Genomic DNA, 21,935 nt, shown 5'->3' with positions numbered 1-21,935 from the left:
ACTTTAAAACGGTTAATGGCTCATCTGTGAATTTTATATCTAAAAAGAAGATGAACTGTCGAACCACTTTTTCAATACTTCGAAGTGTTTATCATCTCACTAATTCTGACTGCCAACCCTGTGAGAATGGATTTACTGCCTCCTACCCCTTCATATTGCTCACAAAACTAAATTCTAAGTTCTTATCTATATAAAGTATGCACCCATCAGATAGTGTTTTGAGAGAAGGTAGAGAGACTATTAAGTCTGCAAAAACACAACTACTTTGACAGGCTTCAGTGTCCTAGTATAAGATACAGGAAAGTGGCCCAAAATTTCTCAATTACCAGAGCCGTCAGTGTTAAATCAGTGCAAAGCCACACCCATGGGTTTTTTTCCATGCCCATCTATTTATTGAGTCCCCCCAAGCAAGTTCCTGTAATAAAGTGAAATGTTTAAAGGCTCTTCTACTCTACTTTTGTTAGTTCTAAAATTCTACTTGAACTCTACTGTGCCTGTGTAATCACTACTGTCCACACTTCTGGTGAACAAAGACCATGCCAGGTTATCAGGCAGTGGGAATTTATGGTCCAAAATCTAATTTTGGACTTAATACTAATGATATGTACTCTTGAATGGGCACTTTGCTCATTACATTGTATTATTTCCCCTTTAGCAACTGTATTAACTTCATAAAAACCCAATGAAATCATACAGGCCAGCAACATGATTGCATGCAATTATAATTAGGTTGCCATTCCTAAAATATATTTTGCTTGGATAGCAGGGACTGTCATGTTTACTAAACCTGTTTTTAAAGAAAGGTCCCCTTTATTGGCCATTCTTATGTCACAGACCTGTGTGTTAATTTGGGCATCCCCACATCATCATGTGACCCTAACCTCAGAAATAATGTAAATATTAGTTCCCAATGAGGAAGCTTGCAAGTTGTTCCTGTCATCTCAGGAAATATAAAGGCATTCCTTTGTGCAACCCAAGTCATTACTCCCCATCATGGAGAATGATAGCCTGGTTCAACCCATTTTTAGGAATAAAATGACTGGCTCTGGCTAGTTTGATTCAGTGATTAGAGCATCAATTCCTGGTCAAGGGCAGTAGCTTGGTTGCAGGTCCCATCCTGGGCCCCAGTCAGGGGCATGCAGGAGGCAACCAATTGATGTGTCTCTCTCACATCGTTTTTCTCTCTCCCTCCAAAAAAAAAAAAAAAAAAAAAAAAAATCACCTGGTCACCATGGTGGTGGTTGAGCTTCAACCTATGAGCCAGGTCTCGGTTCGATTCCTGGTCAGGGCACATGCCCAGGTTGTGGGCTCGATCCCCAGGAGGGGGCATGTGGGAGACAGCCAATCAATGATTCTCTCTCATCACTGATGTTTCTGTATCTCTTGCCCCATCTCCCTTCCTCTCTGAAATCAATAAAGATTGATGTTATTTCACACAGGGTGGGGGGTAGAAGAACCTCACTGAAATTGAGATATATTTTATGACAGGTCTTGGATTACTTTTACAAAAACAAAACAAAGCAATTTCATCGTTTTATTATCCTTTTTCAGACTATTAATTTTTTAGAAACATATATTTTATTTTTTACAGAGGAAAGGAGAGGCATAGAGAGTTAGAAACGTCAATGAGAAACATTGATCAGTCGCCTCCTGCACACTCCTCACTGGGTATGTGCGCACAACCAAGGTACATGCCCTTGACCGAAATTGAACCCAGGACCCTTGAGTCCTCAGGCCGATGCCCTATCCACTGAGCCAAACCAGTTGGGGCCAGACTATTAATTTTCAACGTCACCAACAATTTTTGCCTCAAGAGGATAAACTTCAAAGGCCTTGTTGAACCTGTGACTAAGAAATAATGAGCAGTGAGTTGAATCTGTGCAGTAAGAAATGAGCAGAAACAATTCAGAGGCACCATTTTCTTGCTTATTGAACGGTTTATTTAGTTCTAATATAGACTTTTTTATAAATATTCATCTCACATCTCTAGTAAGGCTCCTTGAGAGCAGTGCTCATATCTTATTTTTATCATGAATTAGCACCTGGTACACAGTAGATGCTCATCAAATATTTTTATTACCTTGTAAAATAATTTCCCACTGGCCAATGTGTCCTCAAATGTGACAGTTCAAAAGTTTACAGGGAAGCAGACCCAGCAGTATCATTCCAAAAGGCAGGTCTCTTCCATGCTTTTGGTTATAGGAACATGTAGCCAGTCCTTGCTACACGTGAACACGTGCTGCCTGTCCTTTCTGACTCGGGAACCTCCAAAGGAAGAGTATTTAAAATGAAATGTTTACTTCATTTTATTCATTTTTTACAGATAGCATCTTATCTGGTTTTCCATTCATGGGAGGGACATCCAGTTTTCTTTTTAAATATATTTAAGAGGAAGTAACTTGATTTAAGGAAAAAACCCTGAAGTAATGCAGAGGTGGAACACATGAGGTCTATTCTGAAGGTCATTCTCCAAGGATTAGAGATCGGGAAACAACGCCCTAGGCAAAGCGTCCCGTCTTAGGGGCCGCTGGGTGTGCTTCCAGTGGTGCAGCTGTCAGAGTTCAGATGTGACAGGACCAGCATCACATTAACAAGATTCTGCTACATCTTGTGAGAATCATACCCCATTCCGTGAGCTATAAACGCAGGTCAAAAACTAAAGCCAAAGCAAATTTTTAAACTTAAAAAAACAAATCTTTATAAAGTAAGATATATCCTAGTAATAATGAGCTGCTCCCAGACAAAATAATAATAAAGGAAAGGCATTCTTAACAAGCAAAGTATCAAAATCTCAGCGCCCAACTCTTACTATTCCAACTGCAGTATAGGAAGGTCACAGCTGCTTGGGGGAATGTACTTCTGTAGCTTCCAAACCGAGGCGGAAAGCCACACAGCTCTAAGACAAGCCCATGAGGTACGTTTTTCTGAAGGAAACAGCTGGGTCTCTTCACCAAAATGTTTTCAGCATATTCCAGTAACACACACCCTAGTACTACTTACAAACCAAAGAAGAAAGATCAATGCATCATATAACACATCCCTTGAAACAGGGAAAGGAGGATCACTCGGTGGGAGTAACATCTTTGGACTCTGCATCAGTTTGTTCCACTTCAGCTTCTGTGGCAGCTGGGGCCGGAACAGTGATGGTTACAGTGCCTTTTGCTTCTGCTTCACCTTCAGCCTCTGCAGCCTTATTTCCAGCCTGGGCCTCCTCACTTCCGGCCTCTGCTTCAGCGCTCCCCTTCCCGGATGCCATTCCACAGTGTGTGTCTGCTTCCAGCGGCTGTTCAGGATGGGGACCACTGGTAGCCTCTGCAGTGTCCACGGGGCTTTCCCCTTCAGCCAGTGTTTCAATACTTTTTGGAGTGGGCACTCCTTCCCCCTCTACTGCCTTCACTGCTGCTGTAATCACCTCAGCTAACACTTCTTCAGCCACCTCCTCAGGTGTCTCTTCCTTATCATCACCTCCTAAATTGTCAACTCCTTCGATTTCTGGATCAACGGCTTCATTGGTGAAAGGGTCTTCACCCTGGCCAAGAAGAAACAGGTCAGTGGTCTAAAGAACTGTTCAAACGAGTGGAAGCAGACCCAGGTTGCTGGGTGGAAGCTCGTATTTTCATGATAAGCAGTCAATAAGAGAAATACTTTATTCGTTTATTTATTATTTATTATTTTAGAGAGGGAAGAAGAGAGAGGGAGAGAGACAGAGAAACATCCATGTGAGAGAGCTACACTGATGGGCTGCCTCCCATATGCGCCCCTACCAGGGATCAAACCCGTAACCTAAGCATGTGCCCTAACCAGTAACTGAACCCATTACTTTTCAGTGCATGGGACAATGATCCATCCAACTGAGTCACACTGGACAGGGCAAGAGAAATACTTTAAACTACACCAGGTGTTAACCCTAAAGGATCTCAGAGCCTATTGATTCAGAAAAGACATCTCCGAAAAGCTTCACTAGAACTATTTTGTACTTTTTTCCTTTTGGTTAATCCTCACCTGAGGATATTTTTTCCATTGCTTTCAGAATGGAAGGGAGGAAGGGAGGGAGAGAGGGAAAAAGAGGGAGGGGGGAAGAAGAGAGGAGGAGGGGGAGACGGGGAGAGGGGGAAGGTAGGAGAGGAAAAAACATCAACGTGAGAGAGACACACAGACCGGCTGCCTTCCGCAGGCACCCAGATCAGGTGGGGAACAACTCAGGTACATGCCCTTGACGGGAAATCGAACCCCCACCCCTTCGGTACTGAACCATTTAATAACTGAGAGGAGGGCAAACAGGTCCTAGCCAGGCTATGCTACAGCTTAGCTACCAGCCTTAGAAGTTAAAGTCATGGGACTGAGCATTTAGGAAACGGGCTTCCCAAGGAGGAACCAGGGGGGCTCTTCCAACTTCTCTCCCAGGCACCCTTCTTTGGGACTTTTTGTTACTCGGCTCCTGTCACTATGGCTCAGTGGCTAAGGCACCTCTGGCTCTTCCCTGCGCCTTGATCCTCCATTTTATTCAATTGGATCTGCCAGCAAAACCTCAGTTTAGCTTCTTTCTTGGACAATTACCTACCTTGGATATGTTTCTTTTTAAGCATCTCACCATCATTTACTCAGTATTTTATGGATAGTCAAGGTGTCTTATGTAGAGAATCAACACTATTGTACAGATTAATCGAGCACAACCACATCCCAGAGTTCCCAAGCAAGCACTCGGTCTTGGGAAATCCAGTTGTGGAACTCCCAAGCCTGATACATTCTAACATCCCTCAGTTCTTCAAAAGACTCAGAAATCCTAAGCACTGCACTCGAGATACAGTTCCACACTCATAGTTCTTTCTCCATTTCAAAAGCTTTTCCCATCCATTGGACTCCTAACCTTGAGGTATTTTTCCAGCATCTTCACTATATGTCTGTTGTTCAAAACACTCTTGGCCACATGGAGACTTGTTTTCTTGAACTGTTCAGCAGCCAACTGCAAAGGGAACCACACATAGGTTTTCAAAAATGGCACATATACAGGAGCAAGAGAACACACCAGCCAGGCTGCATCAAGTTGTTCATTTATAGATTAGAAGCTTTGTAAACTAAGTAGGGAAAGGAGTAAGCTTTTTCTTTTCAGTTTTGAGTTATATTAACTTCATAATAAGTTCAATAGCAAAACTATGAAAGCTCAAAAACAGCTTGACACACATACAGTAATCACTAGTTTATACAGTGCTTTTGGCTGCTCTTTAATGCAACTGGGAGGTGGGGAGCCCTGGCCGGGTAGCCCAGTTGGTTAGAGCACCATCCTGATATGCCGAGGTTGTGTTGTAAGAAGCAACCAACGAATGCATAAATCAGTAGAACAACAAATCACTATTTCTCTCTCCTTCCCCCACCCCGCCTTCCTCTTTCTCTCTAAAATTAAAAAAGCACACAAACAAACAAAAAATGGGGAGATGGGCAGGCAAGTACTGAGAGCTCCATTTCATCACTGGGTAAACTAAGAACAGAGATGTTAACTCGGGGATCAGCAAGCTACAGCCAGAGGGTCAAGTGCAGCCACACCCATTCTTTCACTTACTATCTGATCTGTGGCTGCTTTTGCCCACCAACACCAGACTTGGACAGAGACCTTATGGCCTGCAAAGCTGAAAATATTTACAATTTGACCCTTTACAGAAAAATTTGCTGACCCGAAGTGAATTTTTAGCCTCAGGCCCCATAAGCTAGTAAGAACCAAATGGGTCTCCCAGGCCACTCTGCTCTGAATGGCCTTTGGCCTCAGTTTATAGAAAATCTAGTTTTTCAGCAAATGTGGAATTGATTTGTGTGGTTTACAGGGAACACTTTCAAACCAGGAGAATTTCAACTGTGCATTAAATCAATTCTAAGCAACACATTTTCACAGAAACTAGGGGGCATCATACAATTGATGAAGTGGCAGACTTGATGGGATATGGCAAGAGCCCCTAAAGATGTTAGCATTCCTCATAAGACACAGAAGGTTCTGAAACCTCCACTAGAAGCCCGGGAAGGCTCGTCCCTCAGCCAGCATCAGCAGGGGCTCACCCGGCGATTGTGATTGTGATCCACGGAGTGCAGGTGCCGTTGGAGGAGCTGGTGCTGCGCAGGGATCAGCATGTCGCAAGCCAAGCAGTGAGCAGCCTCGATCTTCTTGAAGAAGTGCTCTTGGCCAATCCCTGTTGATGAAATCCAAGTCATATGGGATCTGGGACAGCTCCCCACCCCTTCAAGCCCCCAACGAGGCCCACATTTTCTCCCTGCAGCCCTCTCTAGGGATTCCGTGAGGACAGAATCTGAGACAGGCGCCATCAGCCTTCCAGCAGGAGTGCAGGGCCAGAACAAACAGCCTCTACACCAGGACATTATTACTTCCAACTTTTCTTCTCCTTCAGTCCCAGAAGGAAAAAACTGCAGAGCGCTTCATGTCACTGTTAACTTGCCTGTAGAGCTGGGATCTCTATTAGGCCAAACTGGAGGGCCTATTTCCATTGCTAAGTGCCCCTCCCATGGGTCTTCCCGTTCCATCCTCAGCAGCCCTGTGTTGGCTTTGCACTGAATCATGTGCCTTAGTGCCATGCAGAACAGCACGCCCCCTGGGATCACAACTCGCCTTTGAAAGGATCTGGTTTTGGTTTTGTGCTTTCCTTCTCCATCAGCTCCTGACGTCGCTTCTCAATCTTCTTATTCCTGTTTACAATGTATTCCTAAAGGGGTTGAGAGACAGCACCAACTGAAACCAGGAGAGGATAGCACATGTGGGTATTTCTCACCTGCAGCAGAGGCAGCTCACCATGAGTGTCTGCCCAGTCCCTATCGGATGACAGCCAGGCAGCTCTGCGGGCAGAACTACTGGGAACTACAATGGTTGGAGCTCAGTTATTCCTGACATGGGGACTAGGCCAACTGTTATTCTGGAAATAGAAATCTTTACCAAGTTTAGACCTTATTTCCCTTCCCTTTCCCTGTGAGGGATCTGACACCTGTAGGATCAGTGGGAAGCACTGTGATAAAGGCCAAGTGTGCTTCACCTGAAGGAACTCCACCGTCTTGTCAGGCAGTTTGGTGCCTATAAACCGCAGTGTCTCTTTGTGAAATTTGCTTTCCAGATGCTTCTGGATTTCTTCATCTTCAAAGCTACGAAATTTGCACACGGAACAGGCAAATTGAATCCTGGAGGAGGAAGACAAAAAGCAAGAACAGTGATGCAGGGATAACGAGTTCATCTCTGGTTAGAACTTCGGACTTCTCATGGGGAGTCAAGAATAGCAAAAAAAAAAAAAGAATAGCAGTTTCCTGCCCAGCTAGTGTGGTTCAGTGGTTAGTGGCTGAGTGTCGACCCATGAAAGAGTAGGTCACAGTTTGATTCCCAGTCAGGGGCACACAGGAAGCGGCTGATCAGTGATTCTCTCTGATCACCGTTTGTCTCTCTCCCTATCCATTCCTCTCTGAAATCAATCAATATATATACATAAAAGAGTTTTAAAAAAAAGATAGCAGCTTCCTATCAAGGATTGGGACTACAATCTTCAAAGTATTCAGGAAAATGATTCATGTAGCAATTTACTACTATTTACTATACCAGTCTTTTTGGCCCAAAGGACTGAGGTGACTCAATTTTAGGTAGCCGGTTCAATTCCAGGTCAGAGTACATACCTGGGTTTCAGGTTCAATTCCCAGTCAGAGCACGTGCGGAAGGCAACTAATTGATGTTTCTCTCCCTCCTCTCTCTAATCATGTCATCCTGACACGACCTAAGAAAAATTCTCTGACAGGGTTCGACATAAACGCACGTTATGTCAAATTCATGGATAAAAACTAATGTTTCTTTGTCATGTGATTTCAAAGTCTCACAAATGCAATCATGCTATAAGGTGATGAGAGAGTGGCCTGCAGACCTGCAGACCCCCACAGTGGAGTGCTGCTTCCCTTGGCTTTGCCCAAGAGCCTCTGGATCTTTTGTGGTAAGAACACAGGCCATGTGGCACTCAGGACTCCTCTGCCAACGCCAGATTCTGCTGACCTCTAGCACCTGGCCTGGATCTCTAGGCAAGTGCCACAAGCTTTTGTAGATACCCTAACAGAGGAGTGAAAAAGAAAAAAGTCATCCAGGCTCTATGTGCAGAACTATTAGAAAGGAATATGTTTCCTGGCTGTATCTCCACCTCCTCTGTAATAACTGCTCCAACAATTGATAATTGCTCTAGAACCATCACTAAAGCAGGATTTAAAGATTCTTTTTTATTTATTTATTTTTTTATTTTAATATATTTTATTGATTTTTCACAGAGAGGAAGGGAGAGAGATAAAGAGTTAGAAACATCGATGAGAGAGAAACATCGATCAGCTGCCTCCTGCGTATCTCCCACTGGGGATGTGCCCGCAACCCAGGTACATGCCCTCGGCCGGAATCGAACCAGGGACCCTTCAGTCCGCAGGCCGACGCTCTATCCACTGAGCCAAACCGGTTTCGGCAAGATTCTTTTTTAAAAATGTCATCTATGCCGAAACCGGTTTGGCTCAGTGGATAGAGCATCGGCCTGCGGACTGAAAGGTCCCAGGTTTGATTCCGGTCAAGGGCATGTACCTGGGTTGAGGGCACATCCCCAGTAGGAGATGTGCAGGAGGCAGCTGATCGATGTTTCTCTCTCATCGATGTTTCTAACTCTCTATCTCTCTCCCTTCTCTCTGTAAAAAAATCAATAAAATGTATTAAAAATAAATAAATAAATAAAAATGTCATCTAAGTTCTCATGTGGCACGTAAATAGATCAAATCTAGCCATCACCTATTTACTCATCTATGTAACGAGGAGTTTTTGTTGTTAATTCTCATCTGAGGATATTTTTTCTATTTTTATTTTTGGAGAGAGTCAAAGGGAAGGGAGAGATAGAGACAGAAACATCAATGTGAGAGAGACACATCGATTGGTTGTCTCTCACACGTGCCCTGACCGGGGCCAGGATGGAGTCTTGCCCAGAATCGAGCCCAAGACCCTCCAGTCTAAGGGCCGATGTTCTAACCACTGTGCAACATGCTAGGCCTTTACAAGGGTTTTGATGAATTCTTCTAACACCTGAAAGCTCCTACATTTCAGTTCCTGTCTCTGTTACCCCTTTTGGTGAGTATTCTTTGCACAGGAAAACACTGCCCCAGGTGAGCCTTAAGAGCAAGGAGTCCCCCCTCAAGTCACTAAGAGAACCTGTGCACAGAGAAGCAGCCCTGTGTGGCTAAGACCTTGGCAACCAAGGGCTCCCATGGCCACCAGTGGTTTGCTTTTCTCGTCAGGTCAGCAGCCATGTAATCACTGAACAGGGAGAGAAGTCCACGGGGTGGTCACACCAACACTCTTTGGGCTTTGAGTTTTTGTGCTTCTTTTTCTATTTAAAGGTTGTAGGGCACGGCTACAGGGTTAAGCCTCGGACTGACCTGTTGGCAAAGCCACAAACAAGTCCCAGCTTAGAGGGCACAGTCCTCTTAGCATAATTAGGCTTGACCTTATGACGCTTCCTAGATCCTTCCTGGGTAGCTAATGGGCTATGGGGGGGCAGCAAGTGCTCCCAAAACAAGTGAAACTCACAAGAACACTGTTAACTATGGTGACCACTACCTTGTTTACCTCTGGCTATAAAATAAAGGCTCAGCTTGCCTCTGGAACTCTCTCTGTGGCCTCAGCCAGGCACAGAAGATCCACTTAGACCCAGCTTATTCTCTGTCTGTCATTTCTTCATCCTTTCACCGCCCTCACTCAGGCTTGCGAACCCTTGGCTGAGCTAGCCTGACACAAAAGGTAACGTTGATACACGTATAATTGGTAAATCAAACTCCAGATTTGGAGTCTCGATTGGGACCACACCAGATCACCTCCTTAGCAGCTCTGCTGGATGAAGATCAGTTGTTTTGGATGACAGACACAGGCCAGGGAACAAGGAAACTCCCCAGGGGTATGGAAAAGGGTAACAGAACGTCTGGGGGGGGGGGGGGCGGGGGGCGGCACATGAGGGACACAGGGACCTCTGGCAAGAATCTGATTCCATTCGTGTTTCTCGACTTTTGTCTCCCACCACTCTGACTAGGCCTTCCCACAGACACCTGGTTAGCTCACACCAGGCTCTGCCCACGTCCCGGGGTAGGAACCAACGAGCTTAGAAGAGCCCTGGCAGTGCCCGGGTCCAGCTGACCTGCCACCTCACCTGTCAGCTGCTCGGTCTCTCAACCTGTCTCTTCTCCTTTGCTTTTCCTTCCTCTTCTTCGCTTCATCATCCTCGTCATCCTTCTCTGCAACAGAGAAATCCCTTCAAGACCCTCTGCAGAGCCCACAGAGGAGCTAAGCACCAGGGCCTCGATGGGGCCGCAGCTCGGCCACTGCGCCCTGTGCCCTGCTGCTGCCTCCACACACAGCAGGGTCAGGACACCCTGAGGCACCAGGGACTGTCAAAGGCTCCCACACAAGAGCTTGGATGAGAATCCTGGGGCGTTCCCAGGGGAGACACCTCACACCCCCCAGGGCCTAATAAGGCTGGGATGGGCCAGGGACACGGCCCACCCATCCCACTCTCACTGAGGCCCACCTCATCTCTGGTCTTCCCTATCCTGCGTTTCCAGCATCAGTTAAGAGCGCAGTTCTTCCTAGGTAAAGAGGCAGCAGCTGGAAGCCTCAGAAGATAAAGCTGTTCTACCTCCCCGTCCCACCTCTAGGTGGACCAGGACAACCATCCCGTAGGCCTCCTCTGAACTAGGGCCTCAGCAGGTCTGTCAGTCCTTGCTGGCCCGAACTCTATCTTCCACTCATGAAAACTGTCACTCTAGGGCTTTCCCAGGGCTATATGGGAAGCAATCCTAGAAAGAGAAGTAGGAAGAGACCTATCAGTCCTCCATCCATCTCCTGGGGCCAGCCCAGTGTCCCAGCGTGAGGCCAGGTCAGGTTACCGTGGCTCAGAGCAGGGCCAGACACTGAAAAAAGGTTGGATAAGCATCTGAACTGTAACCCCTACCCCTGATGCCAGTCACGAGACTGTCCCACGAAGATGGCGACCGGCGTGCGCTGCTCAGAAGCCTCTCAAAAGGGCGTGTGGGATTTTTGGCAAGAGGTCACTGCCTGAAACTATTACTGCTGTTTAATAGCAAAGACATCCAGGGTAGGTAGCAGGACCTGCACGCAATAAACATTTCACCTTTGCTTTAGCATTTCCCCCGCTGCACGAGCTGCTCAGTGTTGTGTGGTCCCATGCTACAGACATGATCGCTTCAATAAATAAACAGAGTGAGAAGACCTCAGAGGGTTGGCTAAACCTGAACACATAAGGGAAGCAGCAGCTAAGCCAGGGGCCTTCAGAATTGACGGGAGCAGAACCAGCCTGTGATTCTTGGGGAAAACCAGCTACAAGACCCATGGGAATAGGAAAAGTGGCTTTTGGGTAAGCTCAAGGCCACCATGTCCCAGGCTGCTTCTCCATGCCCCCTCCTCACCCCAAGAGGTTTAATTTGGCTTTGCTTTTGCCACTAAATTTGTACCCTTAAGTCTCTGGCACTGGAAGTGACGGGGCCTGCTGAGCCGTAAGCAATGACTGCCGCTAGCGTATCTGGGTCTGGGTGTACCTGACAGGCCTCCCCCTTTCCCTCAGCCCCTAATCCAGGCAGGTGTCCAAACTCTGTCCCATGCAGCAATATGCTGCAGTTGCCAGCAATCCCACCGTTAAGGCTGAGGCAACAGAAGGAACTGTGGAGATAACGAAGCCCAGGAGAACAGTACAGGGACCTGCATGGACCAGGGTAAAGGAGAAGACAGCTGGAGGGCACCTTTTCTTTCTCTCTCGCATTTCTGAGATTCCCTTCACGACCCCTCAAGCTGCTGCAGACACCACCCACAGGTGAGCTGCCCCGTCCCTCCATAGCCTGCATTTACAATGGAGCAAAGTCTTGGGGTGAGTGCCATGGCCAAAGCTCGCCCAGCAATCACAGCCCCTCTTCTGCCCTGAGCCATCATCCCCTCCATCCAGGCTCCAGGCTTGCTCAGAAACCCAGCTCAGCTGAGTGTTGGGCAGTGAGTGCAGGACAGCTGGGCAGACACAGGAAAGTTCAAAGGGACAATGGGCAATGCCTACCTCTCTGCCTCCCGGAGTCCAAGAACTCGTCCTCCTGAAAAAGCACACACACGAAGTTGGGCAGTGAGGTGGTTTCCACAACTCTCCACACCAGCCTAGCTCCCCCTGCCAATACCTGGTGGTTGCTGTGCCACCAGGAACCTAGTCACAAGGTGTTAGGACCAGGTCCAGGGCTATGGGACAGAGCCCGAGTGCATCCTGTCACTACTGGTTGCCTTCTGGGATTCTGGGATGACTAATCTGTTTTGCTTTTTCATTGAAGACACTGAACCTTCTTTCAGCTTTCTAAAGCTGAAGTATGGCCTCTGGCAATGTACACTTGCACAGCTCTGCACATGGGAATGCCAGGAGCCCATTCATAAACTGTATGTCAAGAAACTCTGATTTGTAGGATGCTACTTCCAGTGCTCTTTATTGAAAATGGGTTTTACCAAGTTTCCCAGCCATTTGTTTGTATTTACCAAAGGTTGTAAAAAATTAGGTGTGGATAAAAATGACCATCTAAGTGAAAATGGAAAGGGAGTCCATTTCTTAGGCATGAAGCCAAAGATTAAATTACCAATCAGCAAGTACACAGTGGTTCCTAGACTCAAGACTGAAGCAAAACATGGGACAAGACTCTCAGAAAAGCTGAAAACTCACTGTACCCAACTTCTCCCATCTTCCACCAACCGGCTTGACCATTAGAAGCATCTGTACAAAGCCTTCATACACACAGATCTAGGGCCCTAGCCTAGAATTGGATCAGAATTTACAGGGAGTGGCAAAGGTTCACTCGCCAGGTCTTCATGCTAAGAGCCGACCTTAAACACCTGTCTACCATGACTGGTTGGAAGGAATGAGCGACATGGATGCAGCTCAGCACCAGCGTGAAGCTGCAAGTCTTCAGTACATGTTTGGAAGCCTCAACCTGCACAGCCACTGCACTGACCACGTGTGCAGCTGGGCACATTACTGTAACGACACAGAAACGGCTGGGAGGGGGCAGGAGGGCTGGGAATTTTTTTTCAGGAAGGCAAGGATTGTTACAGGTGGAACACTCCAGCTGCGAGTCTACCGTAGCAGCAGTGCCTGTCTCTGTGAGGAAGAAGGAAGAAACCCTGCACTAGAGACAAAGGAGACTGACCAGTGAAGGCGGACTTACTCCCCTGAATTCTTCATCTCCTGACCGGAAGTCACCAGCTCCATCATCTATCAGACACAAAAGTAATTGGGAAAGTTAGCCCCTCAGCAGTGGCCCGGTTTTCACCCTCCCAAGCTCACTGTCCAGAGTGACGAAGCTTATCGTGACCACAGTGGGGACTGTGGGAGTTTGGGTGACACACAGACCCCTTGAGTTCCTGCGTGTCCACTGTACGGACAGGCAGGCAAGGCACTAAGCATGCAACTAACTCATCTCATACCCACTGAAAACTAACTGTAGCCCACCCCCAGGGCATACCATTTTCGGAAAAATCTCCTTCGCTGTCAGCCCGGGCCTGTTTGGCATCCGGCTCATCATAGATTTGCAACTGCTTCCGTTTCCTGCCCATGCCATCTGGGCCGCAGCGGTCAAACCCTCTCCACCTGGGCTACAGACACAAGCACATCCTGATGTACCACCTCCCCAGGCCATTAAGATACCCCAGGGCCGTGGTCGGCAAACTGCGGCTCGCGAGCCACATGCGGCTCTTTGGCCCTTTGAGTGTGGCTCTTCCTAAGCCTTAGGAGTACCCTAATTAAGTTAATAACAATATACCTCCCTATATAGTTTAAGTTTAAAAAATTTGGCTCTCAAAAGAAATTTCAGTCGTTGTACTGTTGACCTTTGGCTCTGTTGACTAATGAGTTTGCCGACCACTGTCCCAGGGGAATGAAGAGTGAAGAGGGTATAAGATCAGAGAACAAAGATAGGCAAGGTCTTTTCAGAAGGCAAAGAAAGACAACATAGCTTAACCCCCCCCAACCATTATGCTGAATGTAAAAAACTACACACAAAAGGACACATATTGTACTCGTGTGTTATATCCAAAACAGGCAAATCCATGCACAGAAAGGTGTTAGTGGTTGCCAGGGACTGGGGGAGGAAATATGGAGTGACTGCTAACGACAGTTTCTTTCTGGGTTGACAGAAATGTTCAAAAATTAGATGGTGGTGAAGGTTGCACAAGTCTATACATTTTTACTAAAAGTCAAATTATACACGTAAAAATGAGTGAATCCCACAATCTCTAAATTTTACCTCAATAAAGCTGTTTAAAAAGAAAAGCAAGACAGGCAGGGTAGAACTTTGCAAGGGCTTACCCGATCCCTCATCCGGGTCTGTGACTGGCCACATCTGTAGGGCACAGAGTTGTCATAGCCTCCAGCCCCCTGCATGCCCATCACTCCATAGCTGGGGGCCATGGACTGGGGGGCCATGGACTGGGAGAAGAGGGAAGGTGGGGGCCTGCTGGGAGAGGGGCCTCCCAGGCCCCGTCCACCCACGTAGTTCATTTCTGTCCAGGGAGCAGACAGTGGTTGGGAGGAGGCCGCTGATGACATGAAGGGGTCAGTGCGCATAAAGGTGCCAGCGTTGCTCCGGTCCTGAAAGCGGCCCTGATCCCGGCCCCGCATGAAGCCATCGAGTGAGCGGGGCTCCCGGGCAGGGTCCCGACAGTCGCTGTACTGACTGCCAAAGCCACCATTGCGGTCAGGTCCCAGGTCAAAGTCATAGTTGTAGCTATAGCTGGGACGGTAGGGATTGTGCTCAGGCAGACAAGGCCTGGAGTCGTAGGAGTCAAATGACTGGAAGCGGAAGGAACTGCAAAGAAAGCACAATCATGACGACATGCTCTGGTTTCGATCTCTACACCTCCTGCAAAGCTGACCACCCTACACTCGGAACAAGAAAGCAAACCAAACCACCCCGTGCCCCTCCTAAATGCCTGGAGGCGAAACAGACCAACACTCCCCTCCAAACACTGATGAACGTGGGCACAAGCCACTGGCCACAAGAACAGGGCGGCTGTTAACCTCCTGGTGCAAAAATCAGGAGTCTGGCATAGTTTAACCACAGCCATGCCCTAAACCCTGCCACTGAGGAAACCAGCAAGTCCAATGACAATGCCTCTATCCGAACAAAGGCCCAACTCATCTACCCATGCCCAGGAGGGACCGGGGAAGAGCATTCCCGGGAGAGCAGGTGCCCAGTCCCTCGAAAGCGTGATGTCTGGATGCCCAGGGAAGGGGTCAGGTGTGTGATTACCTCTCCCGGTCCTGCATGCCCTCCCCACCGGTGCTGCTCCCACCCCTGCCTCCTTCCTTGGACATCATGTCTAGACGTTGGTTGATCTTGGCAATGAGCGAGTCAGAATTGTCAGTGCATGGCTCTGGGCCATAAGAAGCCATATGTATGGCAGGGCCCCCAGGCCCCAGGCCATCACCAGCCTTGGTGGCTTCCCAGGAGGCTGGGCCGTAGCTGTAGGTTGCTGCTGTGGTGACGCTGGTGTTCTGGGCACCATAATAATTGTAGTTTTCATAACCTGCCAAAGGGAAGAAGAGGCAAGTCAGACCTCAGCCGCCACAAAGCCAGCCCGGGGTGGACATGTCTATAGAGGAGTACCCACTGCCATTAGGGAAGAAGGAAGAGGGTCATGGGACCAAGTGCCGCTTGCATCACCCACATTGCGCACCACATTGCCTTTGTATAGCTCATAAAGGCATCAGGAGGAGGGTGGAGGTGAGACCTCAATTCTGAGCAGATTTTCAGTGTCAGATCCTAAGACTTGCTTCCCATCCAAAGCCAGAGGTGGCTGAGAGCCCAGAGTGGCAGTTGGGCTATTGACAGACCCACCATAGAGATATTGCTCCCAGAACACAACCACAATCCCCTGCAAGTTCCCAGCGAGGCCCCCTCAGCACCTCAGGCCCAGCATGCAGGCCTTCAGGAGAGATATAAGCACAGCTGGGAAGGGAGATGGGGGTCCCTGCATCCCAGCTCCTCTGGATGGCTGACCAGAGACCCTCGTGTCCACCCACTGACCCCCCGAAGGGCCTACCTTGCCAGCTGGCCACACCAGTTCCATATGCACCTTAGAGGAAACAAGAACACACAAGAGCTTTGCTTGCAGAACGAAGGCTCCTAAGACAACCCACACCCTATATTGGACAGTTGTCACCTCACTCCCCTATCCCCGGGCCAGGCTGCAGGTGCTATGGCAGCACTCTGGGAGGCACCTGTGGTTGCCTACTAAGGCCAGGAACTATGAAACTCACTTCTTCCAGAGCACGCAGCTAAGCATAATCAGGGCTTCCCTCCTAGGCAAGCCCGGTCTCCGCATCACAGCAATGGAAAGGACGCTGCAGCCCTCCCCAGAAGCTCATCCAGTGTGGGCTACCAGCCAAGAAGCCAATGGGCACGTCCCCAGGCAGAGCGCTTCTAAAGTGCCAGCACTCACTAGGAGCCAGAGCTCAGGCACTGCCAAAAACATGGAGAGCGCACAGTGGAAAATCACGTCCCTAACTCAACTGAGCAAGAGGACATGTGTCTGAGTGACATGGAAGGCCTCTTTCTGGGACACTCAGTGATGGGCAGAGGAGTGACCCTCCCCCCAACAGTAATAGGGGCAAATCCCAGGCTCAGAAAACAAAGGATGCCATCGTCCAAATCCCTGGACGATGCCGCAAAAAAGCTCATAATTAGAGCACATTTTGGTCAAATGCACTTAGTGCCATGATCTGGACTCCAGAGCAGGGTTCAGCCAACAGGCCCCAGGCCAAACCTAGCCCACTGCCAGCTGTTGTATAGCCAACCACATTTTTAAATGGTTGAGGAAGAAAAAAAAAAAAAATCAAAAGAGTATTTCGTGATGCGATACACATCATTTATACACTTATCAAAACCCATAGAACTATATATTACAGAGTAAATATTAATGTAAGTTATAGATTACAGTTAATAACAGTGTATCAACACTGGCTTGTTAATTGTAATAAATGTATCCTGCTAATGCAAGATGCTAATAGGGATAACTGTGTAGAGGTGAAGGTAAGGTTGAGTGTATGAAACTCGACATACTACCTGCTTAATCTTATAAATCTAAAACTACTAAGAAATAAAGTCCAGCCCAGCTGGCATGGCTAAGTGGTTGAGCATTGACCTATGAACCAAGAGGTCACAGGTTCAATTCCTAGCTGGGACACATGAAGGCTTGATCCCCAGTAGGGGGCGTGCAGGAGGTAGCCGATCATCGATGTTTTTTTCTCATTGATGTTTCTATCTTCTCCCTCTCCTTTCCTCTCTGAAATCAATAAAAATATATTAAGAAATAAAGTCTAGCCCTGACTGGTTTGACTCAGTGGATAGAGGGTCGGCCTGCGGACTCAAGGGTTCTGGGTTCAATTCTGGTCAGGGGCATGTACCTTGGTTGCGGGCATACACCCAGTGGGGGGTGTGCAGGAGGCAGCTGATCTATGTTTCTCTCTCATTGATGTTTCTAACTCTCTATAAAAAACTCTCCCTTCCTCTCTGTAAAAAATCAATAAAATATATTTTTTTAAAATAAGAGATAAAGTCCATTAATTAAAAAAGTATCTGATAGCCCTGGGAGGTGTGCTCAGTGGTTCGCGCGTCGGCCTGTGCACTGGAGGGTCTCAGGTTCCACCCACGCTCCCTGTCAGGGCATATAACTAATTGATGTTTCTCTTTCTTCGCTCTTCCAGTGAGGATTAAAAAAAAAGTCTCTGATTATACACTCAGCTATTTACTTAGATTAAAATAACAGATTGCTGAAACGGACTACGTTGTGATACATGAAAAGTTATATGGTGCGCGAACGTCAGTGTCCTTCAGTCAGTATTACTGGCACAGACATGTCCATTTGTTTGTAAGTTGTCTATGGTGTCTTCTGTCCTACAGGGATCATGGAGCCTACAAAGCCAAAACATTTACTCTCTGGCCCTTTACAGAAAGGTTTCCTGGCCCCTGGGCTGCACCCCACCCCCTGTGTGCCTCTCCAGGCTACCGGCCACTGTCTCCTGGTGCAGCCTCAGGAACAGCTGTCAGTGTGGTGCCTGGAGCGGGGGTCCCGGGAGCCCATGCCTCCCACAAAGCAGGTTCCACCTACCCTGGGTGTTGGTGGGTCCAGCACTCCATGCCCCGTAGCCTGTGAACAGAAGACCTGTGAATTAGGATCCTATGTGTCACACCAGCAACAGGTGCGTTGGAGTTGGCTCTTAAGAACCTAAAGGGATCTCCTCAAAGGAGTTCAGTGCCAGCCGTACAAGAGGGCAGCATAACCACAACGCTGCCTCCCTAAAGGTCCTCTCACAGCTGGCTGATTGCATCACTCCACCTGCCAGAGGTCAAAGCAGAACGAAGAAGGGTGGGGAAGGGGCCTTGAGCCAGCTCTGCCTGTCACTTGCTGAGGAACCTTGGCCTGAGCCTCAACCCACAACTGAGGGTGACACAGGCAGAGCCACCAGCCAGCCCATCATTAGGACTCAGCCCCGTTCCCCTTCTTGGCTCACCAACGAAGCACCCATAGGTGCCCATCGCTTGGACACAACTGTGCCACTCTAGGTCTCGCTTCCATATGGCTTTGAACCCTCCAGTGCTCCGGGCCACCTTCAAGTCCCAGGGCTTCATCCTGGCCCCAAGAATCAGACTGTGCTCCCCTCTGGTCGCTCCTCTGTCCCTCCAGACCCCAATATAGCATCTGCCTGGCCCCTCTTCATCTCCATGAGCCTGCATGAGGTACACAGCTGGCCACAGGCAGCTATTTACACCCGTCAGATGACTTCACCTCTATAAAGCAAGAATGTAACTGATCTCCCTCACCTGAGCAACCCAAACCACTAGCTGACTGCCTACTGTGTGCTGACACCCAACAGGCACTGAGCACACATTAGCCAGCTTCACAGAATGCCGTTCAGAGCCCAGGGAGCTAAGGCTCCGGTTAGGGCATCTGACCCAAAGTCACACTGAAGTTTGCCCTCCGCAAGGCAGCCGCTCCCCGCACCATGCAGCTTCCGTAGCTGTGCAGAGAACGCAGAGTGCGGTTCTGACAGCACGTGACGAACTGCAGGGCACTGACTGCTTCACTCTGGGGCGCATGCTACTCACAGAACTTCGTGACGCCCCTTGAGACTGGTACTGTTTTTCTTGTTGTAAAGGCTTGAGAAGCTAAGTCACTTGCCCAAGACCGCGGAGCTGGAAACGGTCAGGGAGCACTGTCAAGGCTCAGTGAGTCCTAGGAAGTAACTCCAGGTGTTAAAGCTACAGGATGATTCAGGGAAGCTGCAGCATCTGACTGAGCCTGAGAGGTTTTTAGTAGGTAGGAAGGCGGGGGAGGGAGGGCCCTCTCCAAGCCAAGGGCCTGTATGATCCTGGATTACTGGCGGGAAAATCTGGCAGGAAGGCAAATAACAATGAGACCCAGTCAGGCCGAGGACCCCCGGACACCCGTGCACCTCAGAACCTCTCTGCTTCTGCAATTCCCGCGGCTTGGATCCTGCCCACGCTGCCCCCTTTCAAGACACTGTCTTCTCTAGCTGCTTCTGGAACCTCAGATACTTGGATAGGGACCTGCGCCTGGTCCAGCCCAACTGTTCCCAGTGGGCAAACTCGGCTCCAGTACCGAGCAGAGGCTTCCCAGGAGACTGACCGGGGAGATGAAGGGCAGGTCCCCCTGCGACAGGCCCTGCAACTCTCACGGGGAGAGGGCACACGGCCTCTTCCCGCGGCCCTAGCACCTCCGGGCCACCTAAGAGTCCCTGGAAGGGAGCCACCCATCCGCCACCACCCCGGGCTACATCAGGTTTCCAGCTCTGCCCAAGGAAATACCCGGCATCTGACCCTCAGGTTCCGTCCGGGGCCGGCCCGGGTCAGATCCACGGCTGAACCCGAGGCTGAGCCTCACAGAAGCCTCACCCGGTGCGGCCGCGCTACACCGCGGAGCTGGCAGGGAGGACTCCGACCCCGCGCCACCCAGGCGCATTCCGGGGCGGGAGCGCCTGGCCACGTGCGCCGCGCGGAGGCCCCCACGGAGCCCCGCGGATCCCGGGACAGGCCTGATCGCCAGGGAGAGGACTCCGCACCCCCCGAGCGCCGACTGTGGCTCCGCCCCCCGGCGCCGCCATTTTGTGGCGTCTTCCGAAGGGGAAGTCGGCGGGCCGGCGAGCACGGGCGCGGAGAGCAAGGCGGTTCGACCCGCCGAAGCTAAGGGTTAGAAACCGACCCGACGGCCCAAGGCGCCCCCTGAAGCCCATCCCAGCGTCAGGACGCCGCGCTCCGCCCGCCTCCCGTGGCACCGCCATCCAATCCGACGTAATGCCGCGGGAGCGACGGCACCGCAGTCCAATGAGCGGCGGGCGCGCGCCCAGTCCGCCTCGCCGCACGACCAGGCTGCGGGAACCGACCTCAGGCGTGGTCCCTGGCCCTGCGGCCCTCCGAGCGGCCGCTGCCCCGGAAAGCGCCTACCCTCCCTACGCTGCACCCGCTGCCGTACGAACCTCCGTAGCCCTGCTCCATGTCTTCGGCTCGGCCCGCCAGCAGCCCCTTTTTCTAGGCTGCCACGGACGCATGCGCTCGACGTACCTCCCGTCGCCCGCTACTGGAAGACCGGGCACACGCGTAATTCCTTCCGCCCAATACCATTGCCGGACTTCCCCGGTGAGCCCGCCTCCATCTCCCCAGCTGGCTCTGCGGTTGGTCGGCATCGGCGCGCAGCATCTTGGGAGTTTTGGTCGGGCCTCGGGGCCTCACCGCGCCCCTCCTGGTCCCCGCCCCTCCAGGTCTCGCCCGCAAGCACCGCCCCTCCCTCCCCCCGCCGCGAGGTCCCACCTCCCACCTGCCGCCGGCGCTGCCCACAGACAAGCCTGGAGGCGGGGTGGGAGTAACTTTATTAAGCTCGGCTTCCAGCCTCCATTACGTGCGTCCAGCCCAGCCCTGACCCTGGTCACGGGGGGCCCCCGCCGCCCTCCTCGTCGTCGTCCTCCACGTCGAGGCCGGGGATGCCACGGATCTCGCGCTGCAGCGCCCCGCCTAGCAGGGGCACGGCCTCCTCGTCTTCCTCGGGGGGTGGCGGCGGCGGTGGTGGGGACGTGGCGCCAGGGGCCGGTTCCGGGGGCACCGGGGGCTGCGCCTGCGTGCTCTCGGCACTCTCCGTGCTTCCTGCCACTTCGATCAATGGCCCCACACCCAGGGCGCTGCCCTCGGCCTCCTCCTGTTCCTTCTCCTCCTCAGGGCTGTCGGTGAAAGGGTTCTCGCCCTGTGGGAAGGGCACAGATGCTAAAGGGAGAAAGGACTCGCGGGACCAGGGCTGGGGACAAGGACGGGGGCTGGGGATGCAGCCAGGCTCCAGGCGCCCGCGCCTCACCTTCAGGTAGTGCTCCAGCTTCTTGCTGATGAGCTTGTTGTTAAGGATGCTGCGGGCCACCATGAGGGAGGACTTCTTAGACTGCTCCATCATGAGCTGCGGATAGGAGCAGGTGGGGATGGAGAGGCTGCTCCCGGTCCCAAAAGACCCCCACCTGCCAGATGGCAGGGCCCTCCCTCACTGCACACCTCCACCTTGTGTGGGTTTCTAAGTGTACCTTGAGTACAAGTGTGTGGCCACCCTCCAAGCATGGAGCGAGCCATAGCCTGATTTTACCATTGCTGAAATGCTCCATTCTTCCACACCATACTTACTGTATGTAACTGAGTAAAAACACATCTTTACAGCTGTATTGCAGAAATCTTACTTGCTTACATATTTAAAAACCTACTAAAAGCTAAATGAGCAATCCAGAACAGAGCCAGCTGCCCTCATAAGCACAGAACTGGAATACAAATGTCAAACAGTATATTTAAGTGATATATATCCTTTTGAT

At 50.2% G+C, this 21,935-nt stretch overlaps 2 protein-coding genes across 11 annotated transcripts in view; both read right to left on the bottom strand.

The window, feature by feature from the left end:
- Positions 1-2,055: 2,055 nt before the first annotated feature.
- On the bottom strand, positions 2,056-20,726 carry AKAP8 (A-kinase anchoring protein 8). Of its 6 annotated transcripts, none has more exons than XM_059696451.1 (15): positions 20,574-20,726; positions 18,188-18,226; positions 16,121-16,153; positions 15,328-15,604; positions 14,385-14,883; positions 13,543-13,672; positions 13,246-13,292; positions 12,102-12,135; positions 11,172-11,242; positions 10,191-10,270; positions 7,029-7,170; positions 6,611-6,704; positions 6,046-6,176; positions 4,868-4,963; positions 2,056-3,529 (listed from the first exon to the last, which is right to left on the bottom strand). In XM_059696451.1, exons 1-15 carry the CDS (start codon positions 20,590-20,592, stop codon positions 3,062-3,064), a joined length of 2,160 nt encoding a protein of 719 aa, XP_059552434.1. In that variant the 5' UTR covers positions 20,593-20,726; the 3' UTR covers positions 2,056-3,061. The 6 variants fall into 6 exon arrangements, with proteins under 6 accessions (XP_059552434.1, XP_059552433.1, XP_059552435.1 ...); XM_059696450.1 differs by lacking the exon at positions 20,574-20,726 and adding an exon at positions 19,993-20,504; XM_059696452.1 differs by lacking the exon at positions 16,121-16,153.
- Positions 20,727-20,945: 219 nt separating this feature from the next.
- The window catches only part of AKAP8L (A-kinase anchoring protein 8 like), a 31,711-nt gene continuing 30,721 nt past the window's right edge, over positions 20,946-21,935 (bottom strand). For 4 of the 5 annotated variants that reach the window (XM_059696455.1, XM_059696458.1, XM_059696456.1 and 1 more), the window contains 2 exons: positions 21,440-21,535; positions 20,946-21,331 (listed from right to left, as the gene is read on the bottom strand). In XM_059696455.1, coding sequence (XP_059552438.1) covers positions 21,020-21,331; positions 21,440-21,535 — 408 coding nt within the window. In that variant the 3' untranslated portion in view covers positions 20,946-21,019. The remainder of the gene's footprint in view (positions 21,332-21,439; positions 21,536-21,935) is intronic. The other variant, XR_009452956.1, reaches the window with a different exon arrangement.

Source organism: Myotis daubentonii, chromosome 5, assembly GCF_963259705.1.
Source record: "Myotis daubentonii chromosome 5, mMyoDau2.1, whole genome shotgun sequence".
Classification (NCBI taxonomy): Eukaryota; Metazoa; Chordata; class Mammalia; order Chiroptera; family Vespertilionidae; genus Myotis; species Myotis daubentonii.
Note: the sequence above shows the minus strand (reverse complement) of the source record. Positions and strands in the feature narration are given on the sequence as shown.